General features: G+C 32.9%; 4 protein-coding genes across 10 annotated transcripts; 2 read left to right on the forward strand and 2 right to left on the reverse strand.

Annotated features, from left to right (window-relative positions):
- Positions 1-1,581: 1,581 nt before the first annotated feature.
- On the forward strand, positions 1,582-10,407 carry LOC126683335 (beta-galactosidase 16-like). 6 transcript variants are annotated; one of them, XM_050379205.2, is made up of 20 exons: positions 1,589-2,010; positions 3,155-3,250; positions 3,329-3,441; positions 4,149-4,215; positions 4,498-4,590; positions 4,675-4,818; positions 5,084-5,178; positions 5,285-5,390; positions 5,590-5,674; positions 5,753-5,871; positions 5,988-6,152; positions 6,295-6,476; positions 6,584-6,675; positions 7,191-7,300; positions 7,411-7,503; positions 7,711-7,815; positions 8,082-8,227; positions 8,464-8,746; positions 9,600-9,706; positions 9,893-10,407. In XM_050379205.2, exons 1-20 carry the CDS (start codon positions 1,843-1,845, stop codon positions 9,933-9,935), a joined length of 2,412 nt encoding a protein of 803 aa, XP_050235162.1. In that variant the 5' UTR covers positions 1,589-1,842; the 3' UTR covers positions 9,936-10,407. The 6 variants fall into 6 exon arrangements, with proteins under 6 accessions (XP_050235170.1, XP_050235203.1, XP_050235156.1 ...); XM_056104123.1 differs by lacking the exon at positions 1,589-2,010 and adding exons at positions 2,264-2,298; positions 2,401-2,439 and having other exon boundaries at positions 4,498-4,818; XM_050379199.2 differs by having other exon boundaries at positions 1,585-2,010; positions 4,498-4,818.
- Positions 4,419-12,841, reverse strand: LOC126683382 (N-glycosylase/DNA lyase OGG1). 2 transcript variants are annotated; one of them, XM_050379265.2, is made up of 5 exons: positions 12,068-12,841; positions 11,768-11,978; positions 10,932-11,160; positions 10,684-10,800; positions 4,419-4,877 (listed from the first exon to the last, which is right to left on the reverse strand). In XM_050379265.2, the coding sequence occupies exons 1-4, from the start codon at positions 12,730-12,732 to the stop codon at positions 10,778-10,780; spliced, it is 1,128 nt and encodes a 375-aa protein (XP_050235222.1). In that variant the 5' UTR covers positions 12,733-12,841; the 3' UTR covers positions 4,419-4,877; positions 10,684-10,777. The 2 variants fall into 2 exon arrangements, with proteins under 2 accessions (XP_050235222.1, XP_050235214.1); XM_050379257.1 differs by having other exon boundaries at positions 10,684-10,805.
- A 1,052-nt stretch (positions 12,842-13,893) lies between these two features.
- On the forward strand, positions 13,894-19,688 carry LOC126657934 (SWI/SNF complex subunit SWI3C). The gene is made up of 9 exons (XM_050352618.2): positions 13,894-14,146; positions 14,253-14,810; positions 15,878-16,410; positions 16,849-17,212; positions 17,306-17,379; positions 18,103-18,188; positions 18,325-18,398; positions 18,505-18,683; positions 18,865-19,688. The coding sequence occupies exons 1-9, from the start codon at positions 14,113-14,115 to the stop codon at positions 19,360-19,362; spliced, it is 2,400 nt and encodes a 799-aa protein (XP_050208575.1). The 5' UTR covers positions 13,894-14,112; the 3' UTR covers positions 19,363-19,688.
- Positions 19,689-20,761: 1,073 nt separating this feature from the next.
- LOC130015234 (metal transporter Nramp7.2-like) lies at positions 20,762-22,175 on the reverse strand. Its single transcript, XM_056104990.1, has 4 exons — positions 21,925-22,175; positions 21,709-21,840; positions 21,367-21,462; positions 20,762-21,228 (listed from the first exon to the last, which is right to left on the reverse strand). The coding sequence occupies exons 1-4, from the start codon at positions 22,093-22,095 to the stop codon at positions 20,896-20,898; spliced, it is 732 nt and encodes a 243-aa protein (XP_055960965.1). The 5' UTR covers positions 22,096-22,175; the 3' UTR covers positions 20,762-20,895.
- Between the last annotated feature and the right edge of the window lie 4,178 nt (positions 22,176-26,353).

The following is a 26,353-nucleotide window of genomic DNA, read 5'->3' on the forward strand; positions in this document are numbered from 1 at the left end:
GTTAAACTCTCTAAAATAAAGAATAAAACTCTTTTAAAGAGTTTGTTGGAGATGCTCTAACCCTCCTTTTTAACCCACCTTATGTGGCATTAAAAGAGTGGATGAATTAAAAGTTTGAATTTAAGATATACACTTTTTGAGGTGGATTTGACGAATTAAAGGCTGTCACGTAAGGAGGGACAATAAAAGTGGTACAAAATGGAGGGTTAAATAGCATTTTTCTTTTCTAAAATTGATTTAATATTTTCAAAATTGATTTATCCAAATCATATGATTTCCTAATTGGCAATTTTTTTTTCTCTCAATTTTCCAAAAATAATAATTATATATTTAAAATTGTCATATAGGCATAATCAAACCTTTTTTGCAAATTTGCAACTTTTTTTTTAATTTTATTATATTATATAGTATAACTTTTAAAAGTTATAGATAGATATTTAGAAAATAAAAAATAAATTGACTTATTGACACTATTAGACTTTAATTTAATAATAAAAATATTATGTCAGAATTTAAATATTCAGATTAAAATACTTTTAATGTTAAAAAATAAAATATCAGAATGGAATAGTTATATAATGGAAAGAATTTGGCGAAATATGATCAAGCATGCTTGCACATATTGCGTCTCAAAACATGCAGGTATACGTGCCGTGCTATAAGATCTCATCAGGCATTAATTCATTGATCAATCAAGAACTATATTCAAATTACTAATCATTAATTAATCAAGATCCATGTTGAAATTACTTATATAAGAATTTATTACTTCAGTCGTGCAAGGTTATAGTTCATTAATTATTATTTTAAACTGTATTATCTTTGACTTATTTAATTAAAAAGTTTTTTCTACAAACTGTTCCATCATTTTAAACCAAGCTTATTATTTTTGACTTATTATCTTTGACTTTTTTAATTAAAAAGCTTATGAAATTACTAATCATAAGAATGCACAATTTGTTAGAAAGTTTAGACCAGAATAAAAGAATACTAGAAAAATAGAGTTTGTTAGTTTAATCTATTTAATTTTGTAAATAATTTCTTAGAAAAATGTAAAACTCTGAACTTGTAACAAGATAGAGATAAACTTAACTTAGAATTTAAGATAAAACTACATTTCTTAGTAAACTCACAAATAGTTTACTTCACGTAAATTCTAAATTTAATCAGACATTTTTATCTTATATAAACTATGTGATATATAGGTAATTAGTAATTAGCAAGTTATTTTTGCCTACGTTAAAATGATATAATTATGATTGGAACCCACAATTTTCTGATATATTATAAAATTTTATCTTATTTTATTTACCTAGTGAATAAAATAGAAAGAAAGATTGGAAAAGGAAGATACAACTTAGATTTAGTAGTGAAATCATATCTACTAGCAAATAAATAATGGAAAACTACTGAATAATTATATTTATAGAAAAATATCCTAAACAGAATTTATTAACTGATTAAGATATATTTTTCTATAACTACATAATAGAAAGTAGTTCAACTTCTTATTATATTTGCGTATAGAGGTTTGAGCTCGAGATCTCCAATTCTTTTTAAAGTGTATTTATAAGAGCGCATTCAGACTAAACGTGACATATTCACAAATTTGATTTCGGTTTGTGAAAAACTGTTAGGTACTTTATCCTAACAGATTTTTTTCTTCATCATACATACATACACAAAATATTAAAAGAAAAAGAAGAAAAAACAGTTAGTTTGTTTTCATCATATATCTTGAGAAATTAATTAAGAAGTAGTATTTTAATATTCTAAGATAGAGTGAAGAAGAACATTAAATAGAGTATTTAAACTGTGGAGTTGTTACAAGTGCAACTAAAGATGGTATGCATGCTCTCTAGGGTTGCCTTGTTTTCACTAGCAATAATCATCATCACTGTCCAAGGAAAGGGAAGCAATGTAACATATGATGGTCGAGCTTTGATCGTCGATGGCGAACGTCGAATTCTTTTCTCCGGGTCGATTCATTATCCTCGTAGCACTCCTGAGGTACGTATATATCTCACTGTTTCTCTTCTTCTGGTTATTAATATTAAGAGTTTGTGTTTTTGCATGTTTTAAGTTTAATTGATGAAAGAGATGAACAAAGTCATGCAAATTTTAGTTTTAATGGGTAGGTAAGATGGTCTTTTTGGTGCTTGCTTATTATACTATTATTTTTACTATTTATTAATGGATTCTTGAATTTGAGTGAGTACTTAATTCAATTAGATTGTGTTGAAACTATATTTCTTTTTTGGAAGCAAAGAAAGATGAACTGAATCATTGTTACTTGGGGTAGTTGATCTTACTTAAAAAAACTTTCTTTTTTATTTCCGGTAACCAAACTTTGTTTCGTTTTATTTTACTTATTAAACTTTAATTTTATTCCAAATGAAGTTTTTCTAGTCAAATTGCATACGTGGCAGCCGGATCTTGGTAAGTGACAATTGCATTTTGATAGTAGTACCTTAAAAACTTTTCAAGTATTCATAATTTTATTTTAAATGGGAGTTTTTAGGTCAAATTATGCACATATGACAAGTTTTCGAATAAAATTCAGCTGACACATGTGTATTTTTTGCCAGAAAATCTCTCGTCGAATTAAAACTAAACTTTAAATTAAAATTTGGTAACCAAATTGCAAAAATATAATAGTTTGGATACTATCCTTGTTACCCTTGCTACGTGCATGTTTGTTTTGAGAGAATTATAGTTTTTTTCCTAGAAAAAGAATGAAATTTTATAGTGTGGTAAGTCATGGTTGTCTCCAACCATTTATTTTTACTTAATTTGTTCACATATAAGAATCCCATTGGTATTGTTATCTGTACGTACAGAAATAAAAACAGAAGAACAAATGAAATAGAATCAAATGATCCAAATAATAAGACAAGTTGGATCCATTTAACCTGAAATTATAAACTTCTGGATCTATTTGACCTTAATCTTAATGAATGAAATTGTATCTAATTAAATTGATGGATCAAACTAATGCTTCTCTTGTCACATCACTAATGACTATACATCCATACTTCTAAACTTGTTATTAGAAGTATGGATGTTTATCGATCAAACAAACTGCAGTTTAATTTGGTTCAGTTTGAACTTTGATGAGCAATTAACATCAAAAATATTTTTTAATAATGAACAGATGTGGCCATCTTTGATATCAAAAGCCAAAGAAGGAGGAGTAGACGTTATACAGACTTACGTATTTTGGAATTTGCATGAATCCACGCAAGGACAGGTGTTATTTTAATTTGGCTAAAATGCCTTGTGTTTATTTTTATTTGGGTTCTTTTGTAACTTGTTATATTTGTGACAGTATGAGTTTGATGGAAGAAAGGATTTAGTGAGGTTCTTAAAAGAAGTTGAGGCTCAAGGTCTCTATGCTGCCCTCAGAATTGGTCCCTTCATTGAGGCTGAATGGACTTACGGGTAATCCCATCATCATCACTACTTCCAACCAAATTGTAACCAACTCAAAAGTTTTAAACTAAACCAAACCAAACTAATCAGTTTGGTTCATTTTTTTTCATTCAATTCAGTTATTTTGGTTCAATTTGTACAAAAATTTAACCAACTTTTTTATGTTCAAAACCAAACTCAATCAAAAATCTAACTTTTATAAGATTAACATAAAATTCACAAACTTTACACATTTTTTTTATTTAATCACGATTTATAAAAATGTCAAATTTATACACCAACTTTTATCGTGTCAATATATCATTTGCTGATGACATGAAAATTATTTTTCAGCTTTCATCTTAGCAAATTACACAAGATTTTGAAATAGTGTATCGATTTGGCACAAAAAGAAAGTTGATGCATTAATTTGACACTTTTATTATAAATCGTTGTTACATTGAAAAAGAAAAGGATAAAATTGCTGAATTTTTTTTAAGACATTAACCTATTTTTGTATTATTAAACTGAACATAACTAAATTTATCAATTAATTTCAATTATTTGATTTGGTTTGATTTTTCCACACACAAACATTACTTCAACTGGATTGTGTAATGGAAAATCTTGAAAATCCTAAAAGTTCTGCAATTACCAAAAGCATCATAGAGTCTCATTATACTACATTGTTAAATAAGGACGACCAAAGGAGTAATGAACTCAATTGAATTCTGCAGGGGGCTACCCTTTTGGTTGCATGACATCCCGGGCATTGTCTTCCGATCGGATAATGAACCGTTCAAGGTAACTAATATCTGCTTAATTTTGCATCTCTTCTACGTATCACTGAAACAGAGACACTGAAGCAGCCGAAACTGAAAACCGCAGAACATTTTTACAAAAATATGATACTGAAAATGGAAATGTAACGTGCTAATGTAGAATTCAAAAAGATTTGGTGCGACATAGAAACTCTCTTTTCAAGAGAGTGATCAAAGCAGCTCACATTTACTGGTCACTGTACAGAATTAGAATATTGAACAGCAGATTTTTTTCTAACTCCAATTTGACATTTTATAATGGCAGAAGCACATGGAAAGGTTTGTCACCAAAATAGTAAACATGATGAAGTATAACAATTTGTACGCTTCACAAGGAGGGCCAATAATAATTTCACAGGTTCCGGCAATGGCAAACTCTTGCATAACTATTTTCCCAGCAAAACATATTCTTCACAATAATCTAAAAATTGTACGCATACAGATTGAGAACGAGTACGAGAACGTTGAAGCAGCATTTCACGAGAAAGGACCAAGTTATGTTCGCTGGGCTGCAAACATGTCAGTGGCGCTCGATACCGGTGTCCCTTGGGTGATGTGTAAACAATCCGATGCTCCTGATCCGGTGGTTAGTTCCTTGTCTTTGAATTACTTTCACAGCATTTGAAATGACCATAATCAAGTCCCCTACAAATTTCAAAATAAGAGATTCATCATTTCACTTGCATACACATATACCACAAAGAATACAAATATGCATGTATGGATGTAATATCCAAATAGTTTCGTTGTGGACAGGGTCTCTTTGCCAAATTAACCCTTTCATTTCGTCATAGTAAATTGTTCATATAATATTATCTTACAGTAACAAAATTGAGTCATCGACTCTGCAGATCAACACATGCAATGGAATGCGATGTGGAGAAACGTTCACAGGACCCAACTCGGCAAATAAACCATCAATGTGGACGGAGAACTGGACAAGTTTGTACGTCCGAAATAAATTGCTTAAAAATTTCTGTTTGCCAGACCAATCTGGCAAGCCAAATGTCACAACAAGATGAAACCAACTAATGCATTTATGTTTCATGAAGCTATCAAGTTTTCGGAGGAGAGCCATACATAAGAACAGCTGAAGACATAGCATTTCATGTTGCTTTATTTATTGCGAAAAATGGGAGCTATGTGAACTATTATATGGTATGATAGCATCTACAACTCTATCCATCAGCCCAATGCATTGCATCTCATCTTTTTTAGTTCACAACTTGATGCTTATTATTCTTTTTTTTTAGTATCAAAACACAAATTCATTTAAGAACTAAATATTTATATATTAATGTGTTAATAATTACAAATGTGCAAAAACAAACTTCCCACACAATATGATCAATTGTAGTATCACGGAGGAACCAATTTTGGAAGAACAAGCTCTGCATTTGCAATAACAAGTTACTATGATCAAGCACCACTTGATGAGTACGGTATGTAGTTCTAAAAGATTTTTCACTCACATTAATCAGTAGCATGCACGCGTAACACTATTTTGTTTAAAATTTCAGGTTTAATCAGGCAACCTAAATGGGGTCATCTAAAAGAGCTCCATGCCACAATTAAGTCATGCTCAAAGACTCTAATAAGAGGAACACAGCAGAATTTTTCTTTGGGTCAACTACAACACGTAAGAAAATTAAGTTTTCACTAATTCTATCCTGAAGGTTGCAAGTTACACTTTGATTATTTTAAACAACACACAAGTAACGACTATGTATTGGTTAAATTTCTTCCATTATTCAGGCTTATGTTTTTAGAGAAAGTTCAGGGGATTGTGCAGCCTTCCTGGTGAACAATAATAGTAGACAAGATGTGAAAATCCTCTTCCAAAATAGGTCATATGAGTTGCCTCCTAAGTCAATCAGCATCCTACCAGACTGCAAAACCATAACCTTTAATACAGCAAAGGTAAAGTTAAGTCTAAGTGTCTATTCCTTGATTTCTCATCATGGGGTCTGGCTTATATGTTACCAAATATTCTTACTTCTACATGGTCTGAGTAATTCAACATCTGTTCTCTGATTCTCTTTTGTTGAATTGCTTTGAATAGGTAAACACACAGTACAATACAAGGTCAGCTACATCGAGCCATGAATTCAACTCAACAGAAACATGGGAACAATACAGAGAAACTATCCCTATATATGACAATACTTCTATAAGAGCAAAAACTTTATTAGATCACCTGAGCACAACAAAAGATACTTCTGATTATCTTTGGTACATTTTAAGGTAAACCACAAATGAGTTATGAACTTCAGATACTTTAAAACAGAAATGTCAATCAAGAATGCCCAAGTTACAACACCAACTAATGCGTCATATCCTGTAAAATGCAGGTTTCAAAATCACTTCCCCGGTCCTCAATCTGTAATACAAGCCTACTCACATGGACATGTTTTACATGCATATGTTAATGGAGTATACGCTGGTAAGCTTCTATACTCCATATACTCTAAAACAAGGATCTCGAATTTGAGCCATAGAAATATTCCCTTATAGAGGATGCTATTTGAAAGTCAAATTTATTGCAGATATGAATATTTTTGATCTAAGAAAGCATATACATTATACATATAATGAAAATACGAATCTGTGTTGGACTAATTTTCTACTGTCGTGCATAGATGTATGAAAAGAAAGCAACCAGCTAGCATGCATGATATCCAACATAGGCCAGGGTATTAATAATTGCTGCCATAGATCTTCTATGAACAGATGACAGTAACTACCCCAAGGCAATGCTGTATTGAGCAATTTGCACCATTTGTTGCTTGAAAACTGCAAGCCCTGTCTTTAAGTGTTTGAGAGCTATATATCTATGGATGTTTCTTATGAACTATTCCTGTACCCAACATTCTAAGGATGTTTCCTTTAAAATTTCCCAGTATTTTTTCTTTCAATACCTGATCAAATATATCATGATTAAATGATTGTATTATTCAGGGTCTGCTCATGGAAATCACGACAGTCCAAGCTTCACCCTAAAGAATTCAGTTCATCTTAAAAATGGGTCAAATGAATTTGCCTTTCTAAGTGTAACAGTGGGATTCCCGGTACTTTCAGTCCCTGTTCTTTGCTCTCTTTGGATTCTCAAAACTCAAAATAATTCTGATAGCCATTTAACTTTCATCAAACATTAATAAGTCACATAATTGTTGCATAGAATTCAGGAGCATATCTTGAGCGTAAGATTGCTGGATTACGTAGGCTGCATGTTCAAAACAAGGATTTCACTAGTTCCTCATGGGGATATCAGGTACTCCATTTCACCTATGTAATGTCAATTTCATAACTAGGATAATCCTACCATATTTTGAATTCTCACTTTATTTATACTGACAATTTTTAGATAATAGTTTAATCATAGACATCTATGCCTAAAATAATGGCACTACCTGCGTCTTACATTTCATAAACTCTGCAAATAATGAGATTACGTTGCTCCTTTTAAAACTACTTGAAGGTTGGGTTGTCAGGAGAAAAGTTTCAAATTTACACAAACAGTGGATTGAACAAAGTTCATTGGAACAAATTTGGAGGCAATGCTCAACCACTCACATGGTATAAGGTATAAAATTTCATTTTTGAATAACTATTGCAATATCTTGGTGTCTAATCTCGGTACAAGGCCAAGGAAGACAGGATATTACTTAAATATACTGATCAGAAGGATCACACTTTCACTTTAAACATAAAATGAACAGGCCATAGAAAATTAATCTTGTTTTATCACATATAACATTCTATAACTAACAAAAGCAAAATATATGTTCATTTATGTTACTATGACCAAAAACATCAACCTAACTTTTTTCTCTTGTTTGTAACTGGCAGACTTTTTTTGATGCACCTACAGGAGATGACCCACTTGCACTGAACCTTCATTCCATGGGAAAGGGGGAAGCTTGGATTAATGGCCAAAGTATAGGCCGCTACTGGGTTTCATTTAATACTTCCAAGGGAAATCCTTCCCAATCAAGGTACTTAACCACAGTGTTTTACTTATGCAACTCATTTGGGTCTTATCTTGCACATATTAGATAAGGTCTCACATAAAATATATCAACCTCACAAGCAAAGTTTCTACTGGCCCAAATCTCCAAAACATTTACAATTTCACTTCATGACATTTGTTTAAAAACCAACTAGGAACTGGTAACCTATTGGTTCTTCAACTATAATCCATCATTTACTAGTGACTGAACTATTAATATAGGTATCATATACCTCGTTCTTTTCTCAAACCAACTGGCAACCTATTGGTTCTCCTAGAAGAAGAGAAGGGATACCCCCCAGGAATCACTGTAGACTCTGTTTCTATCTCAAAAGTATGTGGCCATGTGTCGGAATCAGACTCATCTGTTGTTCAGCTTATTTGTCCTCCAGACAAGAACATTTCCAGAATTCAGTTTTCAAGCTACGGAACTCCTGAAGGTAACTGCGAACATTATGCCATTGGAAAGTGCCACTCGCCCAATTCCAGAGCTGTGGTAGAAAAGGTGAGACTTTTTAAAATTGAAAGTTTTGAGATCAAGGAAAGAAAATTTCTTTTAACAATAGGAGAAAGCTTAGGAAAAGCATGTCGTTCTAATTGCTTCAATCTTTTGATAAGGGAATTAAAAAACACCAAGAAAAAAAAGGAGTTTCAATGAGCAGTTAAGGATCAAAGAAACAATTTTCTATTTTCATTTTTGCAGGTCTCATTGTAAACCTGAGGTCAAAGTTCAAACCATGAAAATATCCTCTTGCAATGACAAAATAACATATGCATATTGCACCCTCTTCATAGCCCACGGCATAGAAAAAACAATCTGCCAGGATATCCTTCATTGGGATGCTAAATCTATAAAATTCTACTTTTCAATCAAACCAAGAATTTACTAGACTTGAATAAAAACTAGGAAAACCATAAATAAGCAGCACCTTGAAGTCTATTTAAAAAAAATAAAGGCAATCCCAATTATAAAATTTTCAGAAGAAAGAGTATACAGATTAAAAGTTTCCTGTTTTCTTGGAAATGTTTACAGAACCTGGGGAAACAAATTCCACCAAAGAACAGAACCTGAGAGATTCACATGTTTGTTTTCTTCTTTCCCCAAGCAAGAATAAAGTTATATTTTAGAGGGTGAATAATTGGAATTTTGAGAACAATAGTCTATGTGTGCTTTCCTCTTATTTTGTATCCAGACCATGAAGTTTTCAAAATTCAAAGTCTCACTTTTTTCATCCTCTTAAACAAACATAACCTAATCCAGATCTCCATTTTCATGCTTTTTGTGTTGATGAAAATGTGGCGTATCATGTATCTTGTCATAACTTTATGCAGTGCTAATTGCAGTTATGATTTCTTAGGCATGTAGGGGGAAGAGGAAGTGTACGATCCTCAGATCAAATCAATTTTTCAACGGTGACCCATGTCCAGGCATCCCTAAAACTCTGCTAGTGGATGCCAAATGCAGGTGACAGACAGAAGTTCCTGATTAAGCCACTCAACAAATATTTATACTCAAATTTGGATTTTACATGCAGATGGATGATGAGTTGTTTCTATAGATGTCATCATCGTCTAGATAGTTTTAATTCTAATTTGACACTCTTTATACTCAACTACACATTCTTTTTTCATTGTATTTTTTTACTTACAGGGGGAATAAAACAAGAAAGAGAGAGAAATTTCAGAGCATATAACTTGATTCTATAAAACTCAGCAATCACTCCATAATAGAGATCAACGATCTGTCTTGGTTGATAGCACTTGACATGCATTACTTACATAATGATAAAGGTCCTGGGCAACAATGTGCAAAGGATTTGTAACATAATAGGGCATCGTAAACTTTTTACCGGTGGCAAGGTCTAAAAGTCCAATCACAGGTTAATATTTAATAGTTTAGAAGATGGGTTAGAAAGCGATGGAAAATTTATCATACGTCAAAAGGAGACCATGAAACCAATATTCTAACATGCAGCAGACAAAGCATGCAGTGCCAAAATGTTGGTGAAGATTTAAGGCATGAAAATAGTTCAAGTACTGTCCAATGTAAAGTTCCACTTCCCTTATCACTACCTGGAATTTCTCAGTTCTAGATGGATAAATTAAGTAGGAACAGCAGTTTGTACCAACTATATTTACATTGTATCGCATTTGGGTTTCGTGCTATACTCCTCTCGACTGAAGTTTTTTTTTTTTTTAATTAATGGAATCAGCATGTATGCATCATTAGCAATAAAAAAAAAAGGAAACACTCAAAGCATAAAGCACTTAATTTCAAGAGCCAGAAACAGATCAATAAAATCTTAAAGAACTAAAAATTTAGATCAGCACCTAAAACACTTAAAGCACTGGTCACGAGCGGTGTCCTCATGTGTACGCTTACTGACTTAAAAGAAATCTAAATTTATAATATATATCCATATCATGTTTTGTTGAACAAACCTGTAAGTGTGCCTGGTCTAAACATCACCCTCCAGCAAATAGTTCACATGCCATCAAAAATTATTTTCCATACTCTTTGCTTGCGAAGATATCTTTAACGCAGTTCAGTCCATGGTTCTGTTCTTGACATAAGGAGGCATGTAGAGTACTCAGCAGTTAGTATCACAAAAACGTAGCCATAAAAGTCAAATTTCATATAACTATTTTTGAATCTTATTCATGCAATGTTCAGTTATATTGTAGATTACCACTGCCTGCTTCATCGTCTTTGTTATTAGCAGATTTGGTCTTTTTGGTAGTCCAAGAATTTGATGGTATCAAAGATTTTTGTGAGGGCAACTCCGCAATGAAAAGTAAAGTTTGTGCCCATCCAGCAAATTTGCCATATTTGCTTACAAATGCATCTGCCACTTGATTGCATAGCTTAGGTGTCAGGCGCGCACCAGCAAGCTCGGGTAGGAGATATCTTGTAGCAATCTAAGCAAACCCCATAAATATTGAGATATTAATTTGTAAACCAAAAAAGAAGAAGAAGAGCATAATGAAACAAAATTAAGGCTAATGCAAGAATTACTAGATTGTAGATACCATGTCAATTTCATATCTAATTAAGACGATTCATTATTTGGTTCTACCTTTAACAGTGAAAAATATAGCATTATACCACATTATCCCAGGCTGTAAGTAATATGCATGGAGCAGGTAATATTCATAAAATTATCAGAACCGCAACTATAAGAAAACATCCTACTACATCAGGACAATAAGCAAGGTGATACCCGCTGGAACATTAAGTATTATCTCTTTTAAAGTTACCTTGTTGGCTAACACTTTATGTTATCATGTCAGAGGTAAATATTAAAGGCTGTCACTGCAATTAAATTCAAGAAACAAATAATACAACTTTATTCTAATGTTGCTATTTTTTGTCCCACAGCAAATATCTAATTTCACTTGAACATTCTAATTAAGCTAGTTACATATAGTAGCAAAGAAACTAGTTTCTTGGCGATAGCAAAGCCAAATTTGCATGTGATTTTATATCTTAAGAAATGAAAGATAAACATCTTTTATAGAAAAATACCTTCCAGACATGCGTATCAACAGGAATAGCATCATGTTGATCCAGTGAAAAAAGAGCTATACAAGCTGCCACTTTGGGACCAACTCCAGGTAATGTACAAAGTGCATCAATCACCACATGAAGCTCCAAATGACGAAGAGCCGCAAGCCATTCTATGCCTCCTCCGGGTTTTAATCTTAAAGCATCTACAGTTCCAGTAATATATTTTGCCCTAATTTCACAAAACATCAAAACTCAATAAAATAGAAACAGAAAAAAAAAATTCTAATGATCATTAAATAACAATGAGACAGAGATTACCTGTAACCAAAACCAGCTTCTCTAAGCTGATCCTCAGTGACCAAACCTAATCTATCCAAATTGGGAAACTCGTAAAACTCAAAACCCTCAACATTTCCCAAATAATTACCCAAAGAGGAAATGAAACCCACCATTTTAGTAATCCTTGTAATGTTATTATTGGAAGAGCAAAGGAATTGAATCAAACACTCCAACGGCTCCTGTCTCAATACCCTAGCCCCTTTCAAATGGGTTGCAAGCACAGCAAAACGGGAATCAGACGCCGAGAACTCGGCCCACATATCGGTCAGAGAAATGTTAACGTTGAGGAAGTCGAGGAGAGCGGATTCAGCGGCGGATTGTGAAGGAGAATTGTGAATATAGTAGTAAACGTCGTCGTTTCGGTGTTTGAGAGAGATTAAATGGGGGCCGAGAGCTCCGGTGTATTGGCTTTGACCTGTTTGTTTCCAGCGGAATGTTTGGCCTGTTGGGAATGTGAGTGGGAGTGAGAGTTCTGATTGGGTTAGGTTGAGCCGGGTCCAGTTTGTTGCTGCGGAAGTTACGAGTGTCTTTTTTAATTTTTTTGAGGTGATTTTGATGGTTTGCGGTGGCGTTTGAGGGGACAGTGGTGGTGGTGGTGATTTGGCGGGGGTGGAGAGTGGGAATTGAGGTCTTGATCTTTTCATTTCCGGTGAAGGTTAGGTTTCCGTTAGCAGAAACGGGTATAAATAATTGCCGGTGGCGCGCCTCTTTTCTCACTGAATTCAGGCATGCGCTAAAGAAAAATGAATGAGGCTATTCTCGGTTAATTACTAGTGGTTAACCATTTTCATACAATATAATTAACTAATGTTTTATATTTTCATAAATATTTCTTTTAACTATTATGGTTAAATTTTTTCTTAAATTATAAAAGTGAATAATAAATTTTAAATTAAAATATTTTAAATTTCTATTTCAAATACATAATTTACCAAAAGTGAACAAATATTTTTAAAAAACTTTTTAGGATGGAAAAAACACATTTCAAATTATAATAATCATATAAATAAGCTAAAGCAAAAATAAAAAATGATTAAAATTATTTTAAAAATTAGTAATTTTGTAGGGTAGTTCTATCTTTAGAATAAAAACTAATATATACATAAATGCATATTACATAAAAAGTAATTTTATTAAAATAAATTGATCTATTTATATTTATTTGTAAAATAATAACTTTTTTTAGTTGAAGAATTATTGTTTAGCTTTAGATTTACTATAATTTAAATTAGATAATAGACTTTTGAGACTTATATAATATTGTGACTATAATTTGATGTCGATTGTAAAAATATAAATTATTTAATACCTTTGTATAAGGAATATTTTTAAAAATTAAATAAATAATACTAATAGTTACGAAATTGTGTAAAATTAGAAACTAATTTTTTTATTCTTGGGTACTCCCTCTGTCTTAATAAAGTTGTCTACTTTACTTTTATCACACAGTTTTGAAAACCAATTATTATTTATAGGTTTTGTAAATTTTTTTTTACTTTTCTTGCCATACCCCTATTTAATATAGGGTCCATTTGCAATTTACTTTCAATTTACTTATTAGTGGATTTTAAATAGGGGCAATATAAAAAAATTGAGTGTAAAAATTAGTTATTTTTTGAAGGTGGATAAGAATTTTGGGACAAAAAAATTTCTAACTCTACCGGGACGGATGGAGTAGTACTTTTTAAGCAATAAAAAAGCGAATGGAATGCACGCGCGAAACGAGCGTGTAAAAGGACCACACATATATGGACCCACCAACAACTGCACCATGTCTAAACGATTTTTTATGGGGAAAAAAAAAAGAAACTGATAATTGAAGAATGAAGACGCCAACAAACAAAGCAACAACAAGTGAGAGCAAAGAAAGAAAAGAGTTAATCTTTGAAATTTTGTCAATCAATCTAATCTAATATATCTGTTGGCATCAATTTGATTTGTATCCGTCCGTTTGATTCCAATCGAAACAGACCCCACACTAGCATCTCCACATTTCCCTCTCCTCAACTCAACTCAACTCAACAATGCCAGCAGCTTCCCCTTCTTTCCCTTCTTCAGGTAACCCACTCCATTTCCCATAAACCCGCCTCTTCTTCTACCCTTAAACCCCTCTCTTACTCTTCTTGCTTCTTCTTTTATTCTAACCCTTTTTCTCTTATTTCAGATGGCAGAGGCAAATGGAAGAGGCGAAAACGGGACCCTCACATCACCCGCAAACCTCCCAAACACGAACACCCCGACGACGAAGACGAAGACGACGCCCTTGATGACGATATTAACAATCACGATTATGACTCCGACGCTCCCAACCCTAACCCTATCCCTAACCCTAACCCTAATTCTAACCACACTCATTCCGATCTCCAAGCTGAACTGCTCCTTGCGGAAACTGCGCTCCGCATTTCTGATTTCCCTTGTGTAACGAAGCTGGGTGTTACTCGACCTCATGTCTCTGTTTCAGCTATTGCCGCTTTGGAGAGGGCCAATTCGAGTGGGGATACTTGTAGTAGTAGTAGTAATAGAGGGCAAGTGCCTAATCTGGAGAATGTGTCTTACGGTCAGCTGCAGGCGCTTTCTGCTGTGCCCGCTGAGGGTTTTACGGGTGCTGATGATGGAGGGAACTCTGCTGCTGCTTATGTGGTTACTCCTCCTGTGATTATGGAAGGGAAGGGCGTTGTTAAACGGTTTGGGAGTAGGATTCATGTTGTTCCTATGCATTCGGGTATACTGGCTCTCACTCTCTCTATTTAATGTAGCATTGACCTTATATGTTGTTTTTGTGTTTTTGTCACTTGAATGATGAATATGGTATGGTTTGTGCAGTTACTTATTATGCGGAAGAAGAATTCATTTATGTTTTGTTTTGCTATAGAATTTGGACTTATTGCTATGTGTAGTGTGCTGCTTTGGAATGTTATGAATGACATCATTATTCAATTGATTGAAACTGAACAGATGCACTTATTTCACTCTTTTTTAAGTTTATTATGCCTAATGTGTTGTCTTTTAGTGTCCTTGCTGCAAGACTGAGAGTGTGGGAGTGGATTTCTTTTCTGTTGATTGGAGCTATGTTTATATGATGAGATTTTGTGATATCACTGCTATTTTTGAATTTCTTTCCTTAAAATGTTTAGATGTAACTTTTAATGTCACTTCTAAGGGTAGAAATGATCAATGGACATGAGAAGAGTAGAAAGATTTTGGAAATTTCTACTTAAATTGATGCCAACAAGGAACTGGGTCCTTTGAATGTGAGGCCGCATGTTTGATGCCCTGCTGCAAGTGTCACTTTAACTACATTTATTTAATGAGGACTTGGGACATATTTAATGTCCTTCGGTTACAACATTTACCTGGTTCGAGTTCGAGTGTTTGTGAAGGTTACTGCTTTCATGGCTTTAAGTTCTAATCTTCAAAAAAGTTGTGAAGTTTTATATTCCATTTATGGGTGCTAGATTGCTTGATTAAGGTCAGTAGATACACTTTAACCTTAGTCAAAGAACTTCAAACCTACTCTTGTTTTGTCATGTGTTGCTGGACTCATAGACAGCACCATACAATACAGATAAATAAATTTATTTGGCATTCACATGCACACTAATGATATGGTGTTTTATGAAAATTATTATATATGTATTACTCTATCTATCGGTGGCCTTGTGAGCATTCTCCTGTGGTTCGAACAGTAATTTGTTTCCATTGAATTGGCGTAAACCTTTCTTTTCATGTGATAATGCACGGTCCTATTGATTTTGGTGAGTCACTATTGAGTTTTTTTTGTGTGTTCAGATTGGTTCTCACCAGCCACTGTAAATCGACTGGAAAGACAAGTGGTGCCGCATTTTTTCTCTGGAAAATCACCAAATCATACACCTGAAAAATACATGGAGTGTAGAAACTATGTTGTTGCTAAATACATGGAGAATCCAGAGAGGATGATCACTATTTCTGATCGTCAGGGACTGGTAGTTGGTGTTGAAAATGAAGATTTAACTCGAATTGTTAGGTTTCTTGATCATTGGGGAATCATCAACTACTGTGCCGAAGCACCAAGTAATGAATCTTGGAATGGTGGTTCTTACTTAAGAGAGGATCCAAATGGTGAGGTTCATGTGCCTTCAGTTGCTTTAAAGTCAATTGATAGTTTGATCAAATTCGACAAGCCTAAATGTAGGCTCAAGGCGGCTGAAATTTATTCATCATTGCTATATCATGATGATTTCTCTGACCTGGACAACAAAATTCGAGAGCGTTTATCTGAAAATTACTGCACTTATTGTTCCCAGTGTCTACCTGGTATATACTATCAGTCACAAAGAGAGGTAAATTATGTTCTTTGCCTGTACTTTCTATTTCAAAGCATTTATTTTAATTATATTCTTCTCGTTTATCTATAATTTTTATGATCTTTTTATGGTAAAAGAATCACTTGTGGTGCTGAACGGCTTTATCGTCAAATTGTTTGACTGTACATGTAAATGAAGAACTTTATAATGCCCTTTTGGCTGCATGGCCCGGAATTGGGCATTTCAACTTGATCATTTCAATGAATGTTTGATTCATGTTTGATTGATCACCAAGTTAATTGAATAAAGAATGTACAAAAGGTTATTGGACGATGTGGGTCTATAAAGAATTGTGTTTGTACCAAAAACCAACTTCTGTAATGCCTCTGAAAGCCTTTGAGTGACGTGAAGGTGAAATCAATCTTGGCCTTTTCTAATGTGTTACTTTGACGAATTCACATCTCATTTAAACAGATTGATGTACTGCTATGCTCGAACTGCTTCCATGAGGGGAGGTTTGTGACTGGCCATTCAAGCTTAGATTTTATAAAGATGGATCCCACCAAAGATTATGGTGATTTATATGGAGAAAGCTGGAGTGATCAGGAAACACTACTGCTGCTTGAGGCAATGGAAATTTACAATGACAACTGGAACGAAATTGCAGAACATGTTGGATCAAAGTCAAAATCACAATGCATCCTTCATTTTCTTCGTCTTCCTATGGAAGATGGCCTGTTGGAAAATATTGAAGTTCCTAGCAATTCCAAGTCGCCTAACCCATCAAAGAGAGATGATAATGGAAGACTGCGTTCATGTTCGAATGGTGATTTACCAGGTGTTCTTATACACTTAAATATGGTTTCAATATTCAAATATTAGTGATGATCGTGTGATTGCAACACTTTCTGAATTTCTATTATCTCTATAGGATCCGGGGCCCAAGATGCTGATTCTGAAAGTCGCATTCCTTTTTTAAATTCAGGGAATCCAGTAATGGCATTGGTAGGTTTCTGCCCTTTTTCTTCTGTATTTGTTCCTTACAATTATGACTGAAAGCTTTTAAATTTTTCGATCTAGAGAGTAATGAATCTAATGATATTCACATTAAGATGCTAGAAAAACCTTAACTTTTAGAAATAACTATAGCCCACAGCATATAAGCGGTCTTTTGTTATGGGGTGTTCTATATCGTGTTTTTCTTATGTTTGGTAAGGTTCCAGTACTCTGCAGTATCATAAAACAGACACATTTAGATGCACTTCTAGAGCTGAGATGGCTGAAATTCTCTGACCACCTCCCATGATGTTCCTTTTGCATCTTATGAGCATATTGTAACAGGAGTAATAAAAACTGGATACAATAAGACCAAAAGGCATAAGACATTGTATTTAAGTATTAGGGTCATTTATTATCAGTTACCGGTTTCAACTGAACTAGACACCATTTATGTCTCAAATTAAAAACTTGTCTCTTTTTAACTATCTCTACCTTGGATCCTCTATAAGATTCATCTGCTTAGTTCTCTTCAACTAATAAGATATTGTAAAAAATTAATATTGTATATAATAATCAAGATTCCGCTTTCATTCTATGGTGAGTTACTGAGAGAGTTTTTACAATGGTGATAAGGACACAACACCGTCACTGGATGAGTTTTTTTTTCTTTTCCATTTTACCTTTTCATTCTTTGCTTTTTATGGATCTAACCAGCAGAAAATTTTCTAGGTGGCCTTTCTGGCCTCGGCAGTTGGACCAAGAGTTGCTGCAGCTTGTGCCCATGCATCCTTGGCAACATTGTCGGAGGACCATAGGTAAGTCTTATTCTTCAGACAACTTGATATACTTGCTGCCTGGTTCATCTAATGATTTCTAAGGATGATTTGCAGATGTGTATGTAATCATACATATATGTTCTCAGTTGATGTATTTCCTTTTGCTTTTATGAAGGATGAATTCAGAGAGATTACATGGTAGAGAAGGTAGTTTTCATGGAGAAGTTGCAAATTCAATTCAACAAAGAGGTAAGTCATGGTTGTTACTTTGTCTGTTCATATTATGTTGTATTTCTTATTGGTTTTCCTATTCTCCTGCATCATTTCCAATTTATTTCTATGGATTATTTTTCAGAAGACAACCTCAACCGTTCATGCCTTCCAAACGAGGCAGATGGCGACTCTTTATCTGAAGAAAAAGTGAAAGCTGCTGCAAAAGCTGGTCTTGCTGCTGCAGCAACAAAGGCTAAATTGTTTGCGGATCACGAAGAGAGGGAAATTCAAAGGCTATCTGCTAATATCATTAATCATCAGGTAAAAGATGCTGCTACTTTTACATTGTCAAATTCTTATGTTTTTCTCATTTGATTAAAAAAATTGATTGTACTGAAAATCAATCCAGTTCATAGGCTGAAAAAAAAAAAAACATATCTTCCTCCATATGTAGTATTTCTATTATCAAGCTCCTTGAAAAGAAATTGTTATACTGAAACAGTTGAAGAGATTGGAGCTGAAGCTGAAACAGTTTGCGGAGGTGGAAACCGTACTTATGAGAGAGTGTGAACAAGTGGAGAAGACGAGGCAGAGGTTTGCTGCTGAGCGGGCCCGTGTTCTGTCTACCAGGATTGGACCAGCTGGCAGTGCGGGTTCTCAAATGAATCAGGCAGGCATTTCTCCTTCCATGGCTAATAATAACATGAGCAGCAGTAGGCAACAAATCATGCCTCCGTCCTCTTCGCAACCAAGCATTTCAGCATACGGCAACAATCAACAACTTCATCCCCACATGTCGTATATGCAACAACGGGGACAACAACAACAACAACCACAACCGCAGTCAATGTTTCCGTTAGGGCCAAGACTGCCCTTGGCAGCGATACAACCATCATCATCTGCTCCATCAAATGTCATGTTCAATGCCTCTGGAAATTCGCAGCCCAGTCTCAATCAAATGCTGAGGTCTGTATCAAGGCCTAGCTCCGGCTTAGGCTGAAACCGGAAACCTAATGTAAATTAGTTATTCTACAATTGATTCCGTAGGCTACCGGCTCACTTTCTGAGCTGCAATTAGGGTTGAGGATGATGTAGCTGAGCCAAGAAAGAATCACTCCTGACTAGGCTTTTTGGGGGTTCGGAATGTGGATTTAAAATTCCTTTGTGCAGGGCGTTAGGGTTTGTATCAGAGTAGAAGCTAGTCTTTGGACTGAGATCTGAAGTACCGCAATGAATTTGGAGATTTGGTACGTGAATCTATAATCGCAGCATAGAATTTCTGTTTGAAAGCTTCTGATGAATATGATAGTCATTATCTAGAGTTAATTTTTTTTTTTTAAAATATCTAGTGTTAATTATTCTCACCTTTCAGGCTATTTTTCTTTTAAATTTTTGAAGTATCACTATTTTTTTTTCTAATTTTTTTATTTTTGGTTAACCAGAATCTTTCTCGAGGAGTTGAGGTTATCTAATATCTAAGAGGAATTCTAAAAATCTTAAGAGAAAATTAGTAAAATTTAATTTAACCTTGGAATGATAATAATTAATTCAATTATTATATTCTTTCTTTGTCCCATTTAAGAACAGATATATTCCATTTTTACATGTTTCGTTTAAAAAGTCAATATCGTGTTTTTTTATCAATTTATATTGGACTTTGTTAATTAGCCTTTTAATTATGTTAATATGCACTAATGCCATTGAATTTGTAATACATTTAGTTTATTATTAGATGAGATTCTGCTAATTGATAGGTGTAAATAAGTTAAAATAAAATATTGTCTTATTTTATTAATCTTGGTACAAAACTCATTCGTCACCTTTTAAACGGGATAAAGGGAGTACCAAACATTCTTATGTCATATTAATTAGTACTATATTTGTCTTCTAAAAATAGATAAAGTCTATTTTGTGTAAGGATTAAAAAATAATACATTCATCCCTAATTGATAAGTGATTTAAGATAAAATAAAAATATTTAAAATTTAATTCATCTAAATAAAATGAACTAATTATAAAAATAAGTCACATTTACTCTTATTTAATTAGATAGAATTTTTTGTTAATAAATTATAGAGAGTGTGTACGAAAGAGATTGCAGATTTATTCCATTTGTGAGCTTTCTTTTCTCAAATGCTAACTTATCAAATTCTTTATATTTTTTGTCTTTTTTCAGGAAGTTGACATTTTATGATTTTTTTTTGAAGTTGGCATTTTATAAAACCATTGTAATTTAGCATTTAGAATTTAGGGTTTAACATTTAGATTTAGAAAATGAATTAATTTCTGTGGTTAGTTACAATAATTTATTTCTGGATTCATTTATTAAATAATAAATTATTAACTTGTCTTTGATTATCTTAAAATAGAGACTTTAAAATAACAAAATGTCAAAAAAGTGAAAGCAAACATGTCCAAAATTATTTTCATCAGCCAACTTGTAGCTAGAGTTCAAAATGTCCAAAATCAAACTAAACAAAATTTCACTTCATACATGAAAAAACAAACCTCTTATAGAATAATTTAAACTACTCTATTCAGGCAGTGGAATGTGAGCTAAATCCTCTCTATAAGGCAGACGATCCATCTCCAATGGATCATCCGATTTGGCTAACCCGTCTTCCATTTGGGTCGGACCATCCTTCAATGGCTCAATAAAAGTTACTGCACTGTCTTTTCTAAGTGTAAGATAAATTACTGCAATTATATACATTGCCATTAGAGGAAAAATTACTATTCCAATCAACACATTCCCAAATTTTGGTAAATTGTTGTCAATTAACCATCCCACAAAGGCTGTGCTTAGGTAATAGTATATGTTTATTCCAATAATTCCTAGACCCAATATCCACGAGATCACTATTATCTGCACAAGAATTTTAAAATATACCATAAATTTTGTATCGTCGTCTTCAGAACTGTGAGATTTTAAATTCGGTCTTGAGACGGAATTAAAGTAAAAAGAATGGTAATTTTCTTAATTTATGTGTGCAAAATGACTTACGACAATTGAATTCTTGTGTGGCCCCATCTTGGTAGAGCTACAACTGAATTTAAGAAGTGGCATCAGAGCAAATGGAAGTTCAAATGAGAGTATCATCTGCAGTGCGAGTTAATATAATAAACTGGTTAGCTGGTTCGGTTTGATTTTTTAATGGTAAAATATAATTAATTCAAATTTGACACAAACAGAACCAAAAAAATCAACCAAATTGTTGTTAGAAATATTTCAAATTTTTTAGTTAGGTTCGAGTTAAAGAAAATGAAATTTTTAGTTTGGTTTCGGTTCGTTTGAATTGAATGCACAGCCCTAGTTGTAGTTTGTAATTCCGACTATAATAAATACCGATGCGATGATTATGAGACGACCAGCTCCCTGTGATCCACCAATGGTCGAAACAATAAGACTAGGCGTGATGGCAATGCACCTAGTCAATAAGTTCCTAAACCATTTTCTCATCTTAAGATCCAAGAAACCCTGAAAATTCAATTTTACACAATATAAAAAATAAAGCTGATTAACTGATTTATAATACAATGTTAATTCATACAAAAAGATTACCTGCATAATATACTGTCCCGCATAAGTGCCTGTTATGGTGGAGCTTTGGCCTGAGGCTAAGAGTGCAATAGCATAAAGGGTGGAGCTTGATTTTCCCAACACATTCTGTTTGTAAATAGATAAAAGAATTATAATCATTCTTAGTTTGCAATATAATTCATTCAAATTCATAAACAAAACAAATGATATCAATAATTGTATACATGTGATGATAATAATATTATTGGCTTTGTCTACCGTGATTTGGTGGACATAGGAGTATGAAACAGTCGGTTCAATTGAAAACTGTTTGATAATCAAAATAACTAAACTGTTTACATATTTAACCGAAACAACTGAAATAACTAAAATAAGGCACCGTTTGGATTGATGGATTCTAAACGATGGATTTTAAACAATCCATGGATTCGGACAAAATCCATCGTTTGGTTAAAAAAAAAAGTATCAAAATCCATGGATTTTTGAATTCCCTCATTTTCTACAATCCATCATTTTTGAAGGTTTTAATTTCCCACCTCTTAGGTGGGAAAGTCTAAATTCACCATTTTCTATAAATGATGGATTGTTATACTATTTAGATTTTTTCCAAAACTATCCTAGAAAAAATTTAATATTCCTAAATTATCCTTAACCCTAATTAACCATTTTTTTCTTCTACCATTTTATTTAACTTTTGTTTATACAAACATCTCTGCAAATATTTTTCATGGTGCTTATTCCGCGGGCAACAAAAATTCAAACCATACTAGTCCATCTTCATTCCAAAGTAGTGGTTATGCAAGCACTTCTGGATAGTATTAGTTAGCTCCTTTGTTTTTTTTTCTTTCTTCTGGTTTAAGTTGTTTTTAATAAAAAAAAATGACTATGATTTATTAAATGGCTATGTTATTATTTTGAACCGTATATGATTACATATATGATTAGTGCATTATGACATAATTAATAATAGTTTTTGAATGGTTTTATTGATATATTACTATATTATAAAATAAATTATAATAAAATATTATTTTAATATTCTTGATCTTATGTTATAAAAAGAAATGTCTTTTACTATAAAATGATTAATATTTAAATATATAATTAAGGGTAGAAATGGAAAAGATATTTTAAATCTATAGATTGTAGTTATTGAACCAAAAAAGAGTGGAAGGAAAATTACATCATAAATACATTGATTTTGTATGCAAAACAAACGATGGAATTTCAAAATCCATACATTTAAAATCCATTGATTTAAAATCTATTGATTTTGTTAAAATCTATGGATTTTAGAATCCATCAATCCAAACGGTGCCTAAAACTAAAATCTTCGTAATATAACAGTAAACCATTTAAAGCCTGTTAATTTGGCTAAAGTGATAAAAATAAAAGGCTTAATTCCTTAAAAAACCCCCACCTTGCACTTTTTCTTCGTTTATACCCTGACCTTGTAAAAACACCATTTGTACCCAATTTTGGGTTTTTATGTTTCATCTCTACCCAAAAGCATTAAATTGTACTTTTTTCATTTGGAAAAGAGTTTAAAACATACTTTTTGCTATTTTAAAATATACAAATAAATCCTTAAACTTAAAAAATAATCAAATACATCCAAATAATTAATTAATTTTTTTAATTTGATAAAATAATAAAAAATTAAAAAAAATATTATTATTTTTAATTTTTTTTGTCGGAAATATTTTTAAAAAAGTTGAAATAATTAAAAAAAATTCGAATTTTTTTTTAAAAAAACTAAAAAAAATTATTATTATTTTTAATTTTTTTTGTCGGAAATATTTTTAAAAAAGTTGGAAAAATTAAAAAAAATTCGAAATATTTTTTAAAAAAACTAAAAAAATTTATTATTATTTTTAATTTTTTTGTCGGAAATATTTTTAAAAAAGTTGAAAAAATTAAAAAAAATTCGAAATATTTTTTAAAAAAACTAAAAAAAATTATTATTATTTTTAATTTTTTGAAAAAGATGGTATTTTTGTACTATTAATAACATTAATATCTAATTCGTATATAAGTTAAAAATGAAAGATTGTTTTAAACTTTTTTTCAAATGAAAAGAGTACAATTTAATGCTTTTGGTAGAGATGAAACATAAAAACTCAAAATTGTGTACAAATGGTGTTTTTACAAGGTCAGGGTATAAACGAAAAAAAAAAATGCAAGGTGGAGGTTTTTTAAGAAACTAGTTTCGCATAACGTGCTACGCACGTGGCTCGTAACGTAACTTGTCAATCTATGTATAAATTAAATTCATTATTATTAGTAATTTATTTTATTTATGATCAATATTAAATTAATTAGTATTTCTATTAGAATTAAATATAATATATTTTTTTTAAATCAATTTACATGAATAATATTTATTTAATTTAGATAATATGATTAGTGTTACTTTATCTACCCAATGTCCATTTCACTACTATCTAACCAAGGAAAGCGAGCAAAAAACCCGTAAGTTGAAAAACTTTCATAAGGCAATTTAAATTCCGTATATGATGCAATTTATATATGCAAAAGTTTAGAGTTGACATGCTAAGACAATTTAATTCATGTATATTAGTGTAACTTTTTTTTTTAGGATCAAAATAAACTTTATTAGAAATCCGAAACAGTTACATTTGTGAGAAATACAGGAAAGCGACTAAACCACTCCTAATGACCTGAAATGGAACGGGCATTCTGCGCCATAATATGCGCTGCCTGATTCGCAGATCGACTCACGAACAAAAAAATAATATTAGAAAACTGCTTCGCCAAATGCACACAATCGCCAACTAAAATATCCGCCTCCAAGAGATTAGGATTCCGAATTTCTAAGATCAAATCCCTCGCGTCTGATTCAATCACTAAATTTGGAATATCTTTCAACCAACTCAGCGCCTCTCTAATAGTCATGGCTTCCGCATTCCTCGGACTGACACAGCCCGGATAACAAACATGACGGGCTTGCAAAACCTTTCCCTCCCAATCTCTAACAACAATACTCAAACCTGTACCTTGGTTGTTAGAAAAATTTGCTGCATCCACATTGGCCTTTAAAAACCCAACTGCAGGAGGCTGCCATTTGATCCGACCATCGCCGTCAAACGTCTGGACATTCCTCATCGCTGCTGCCGGAGAATGAGCAACATTCCATGCTGCCAATTGAGCTACTGCTGTCGCCATCACTGAATCAACAGAACCCGCCTTATTGCTCCAAACCAAGCTATTACGGTTACACCATAAATTCCAACATATGAACGCAGCCAATGCACAATCTTCCTTCGACAGAACTCCAAACCAGCTTGCTACCCAATCACCCATAGCCATACCAGATGTCATCACCGGAACAGTAGCAATATTCCAACATCCATTCGCCACCTCACACGAGAACAAGAGGTGAGAAGCAGAATCAGTCCCACCTCCACAAACCGCACACTGGTCGAAAATAAAAACCTGTTTCCGCCTGAGAGCTACCGCCGTCGGTAAAAAATCCTTGCACGTCCGCCAAAGGAAGTTTCTGATGTGCAGGGGAACTATCACCCCACACCTGAGAATAATGACATGAAAACTCCCCACGAAGAGCTCTATAGCAGCTCCTAACCGAAAAAACACCTCTCACTTCGTACCTCCAACACCATGCATCCGGGATGTTTCTCCTACTTAAGGGGATTTCCAATATTATGTTCACATCACAGCTATTGAACACATCTGTCACCAAACCAACGTCCCAGGTACGTCTACCCATTTCAAACAGAATGCAAACCTTGGTATTAATCAATTTGCCATTCATAGGAGTTGTAATCATACCACTGTCTTCACCACCTAGCCACGGACTATCCCAGACACAAGTATCCTGCCCATTGCCTATTTTTATCTGTGCCCCTTTAGCCATAATAGATTGCGTTTCAAAAATACTCCGCCAAACGTATATTAGTGTAACTTATGAAACATAATTGTTTCTAAAATATATTTCAATCGAGTAATTTACTAATAGCAGGTAGTTTTAATTATAACTGGAGAATTTAATTTAGTTAATTCACTACAGCAAAAATGGTATATTGTGACATTATTATGGTGACATTTTTTTAAAATGTTGCTTAATCTAATTACTAATAGCAGGTAGTTTTAATTATAACTGGAGATATATGTGCTTTATAAGACTTGGTATATATTACCTTGAGATAGAAATCAATATTTGTTCGGTTTCAACCATTAAAAGACTTGGTACCCAATTAAAATTACGCATTGAAACTCGCACAATATTATAATAAATGTGTCTTATAGCTAAATTGATTTAATAACACCATAATAGTTTAGCAACTAAATAGTTATAGAATAATTAAAATTATGAATTCGAATGATAATTTTACTAAAAGAATGCACATCTTAATATAATATGAAAGATAGATAATTCTACAAAATAGAAGAGTATCTAAAAATATTGTAG

This window comes from Mercurialis annua, linkage group LG1-X (genome assembly GCF_937616625.2).
Source record: "Mercurialis annua linkage group LG1-X, ddMerAnnu1.2, whole genome shotgun sequence".
NCBI classification, from domain to species: domain Eukaryota; kingdom Viridiplantae; phylum Streptophyta; class Magnoliopsida; order Malpighiales; family Euphorbiaceae; genus Mercurialis; species Mercurialis annua.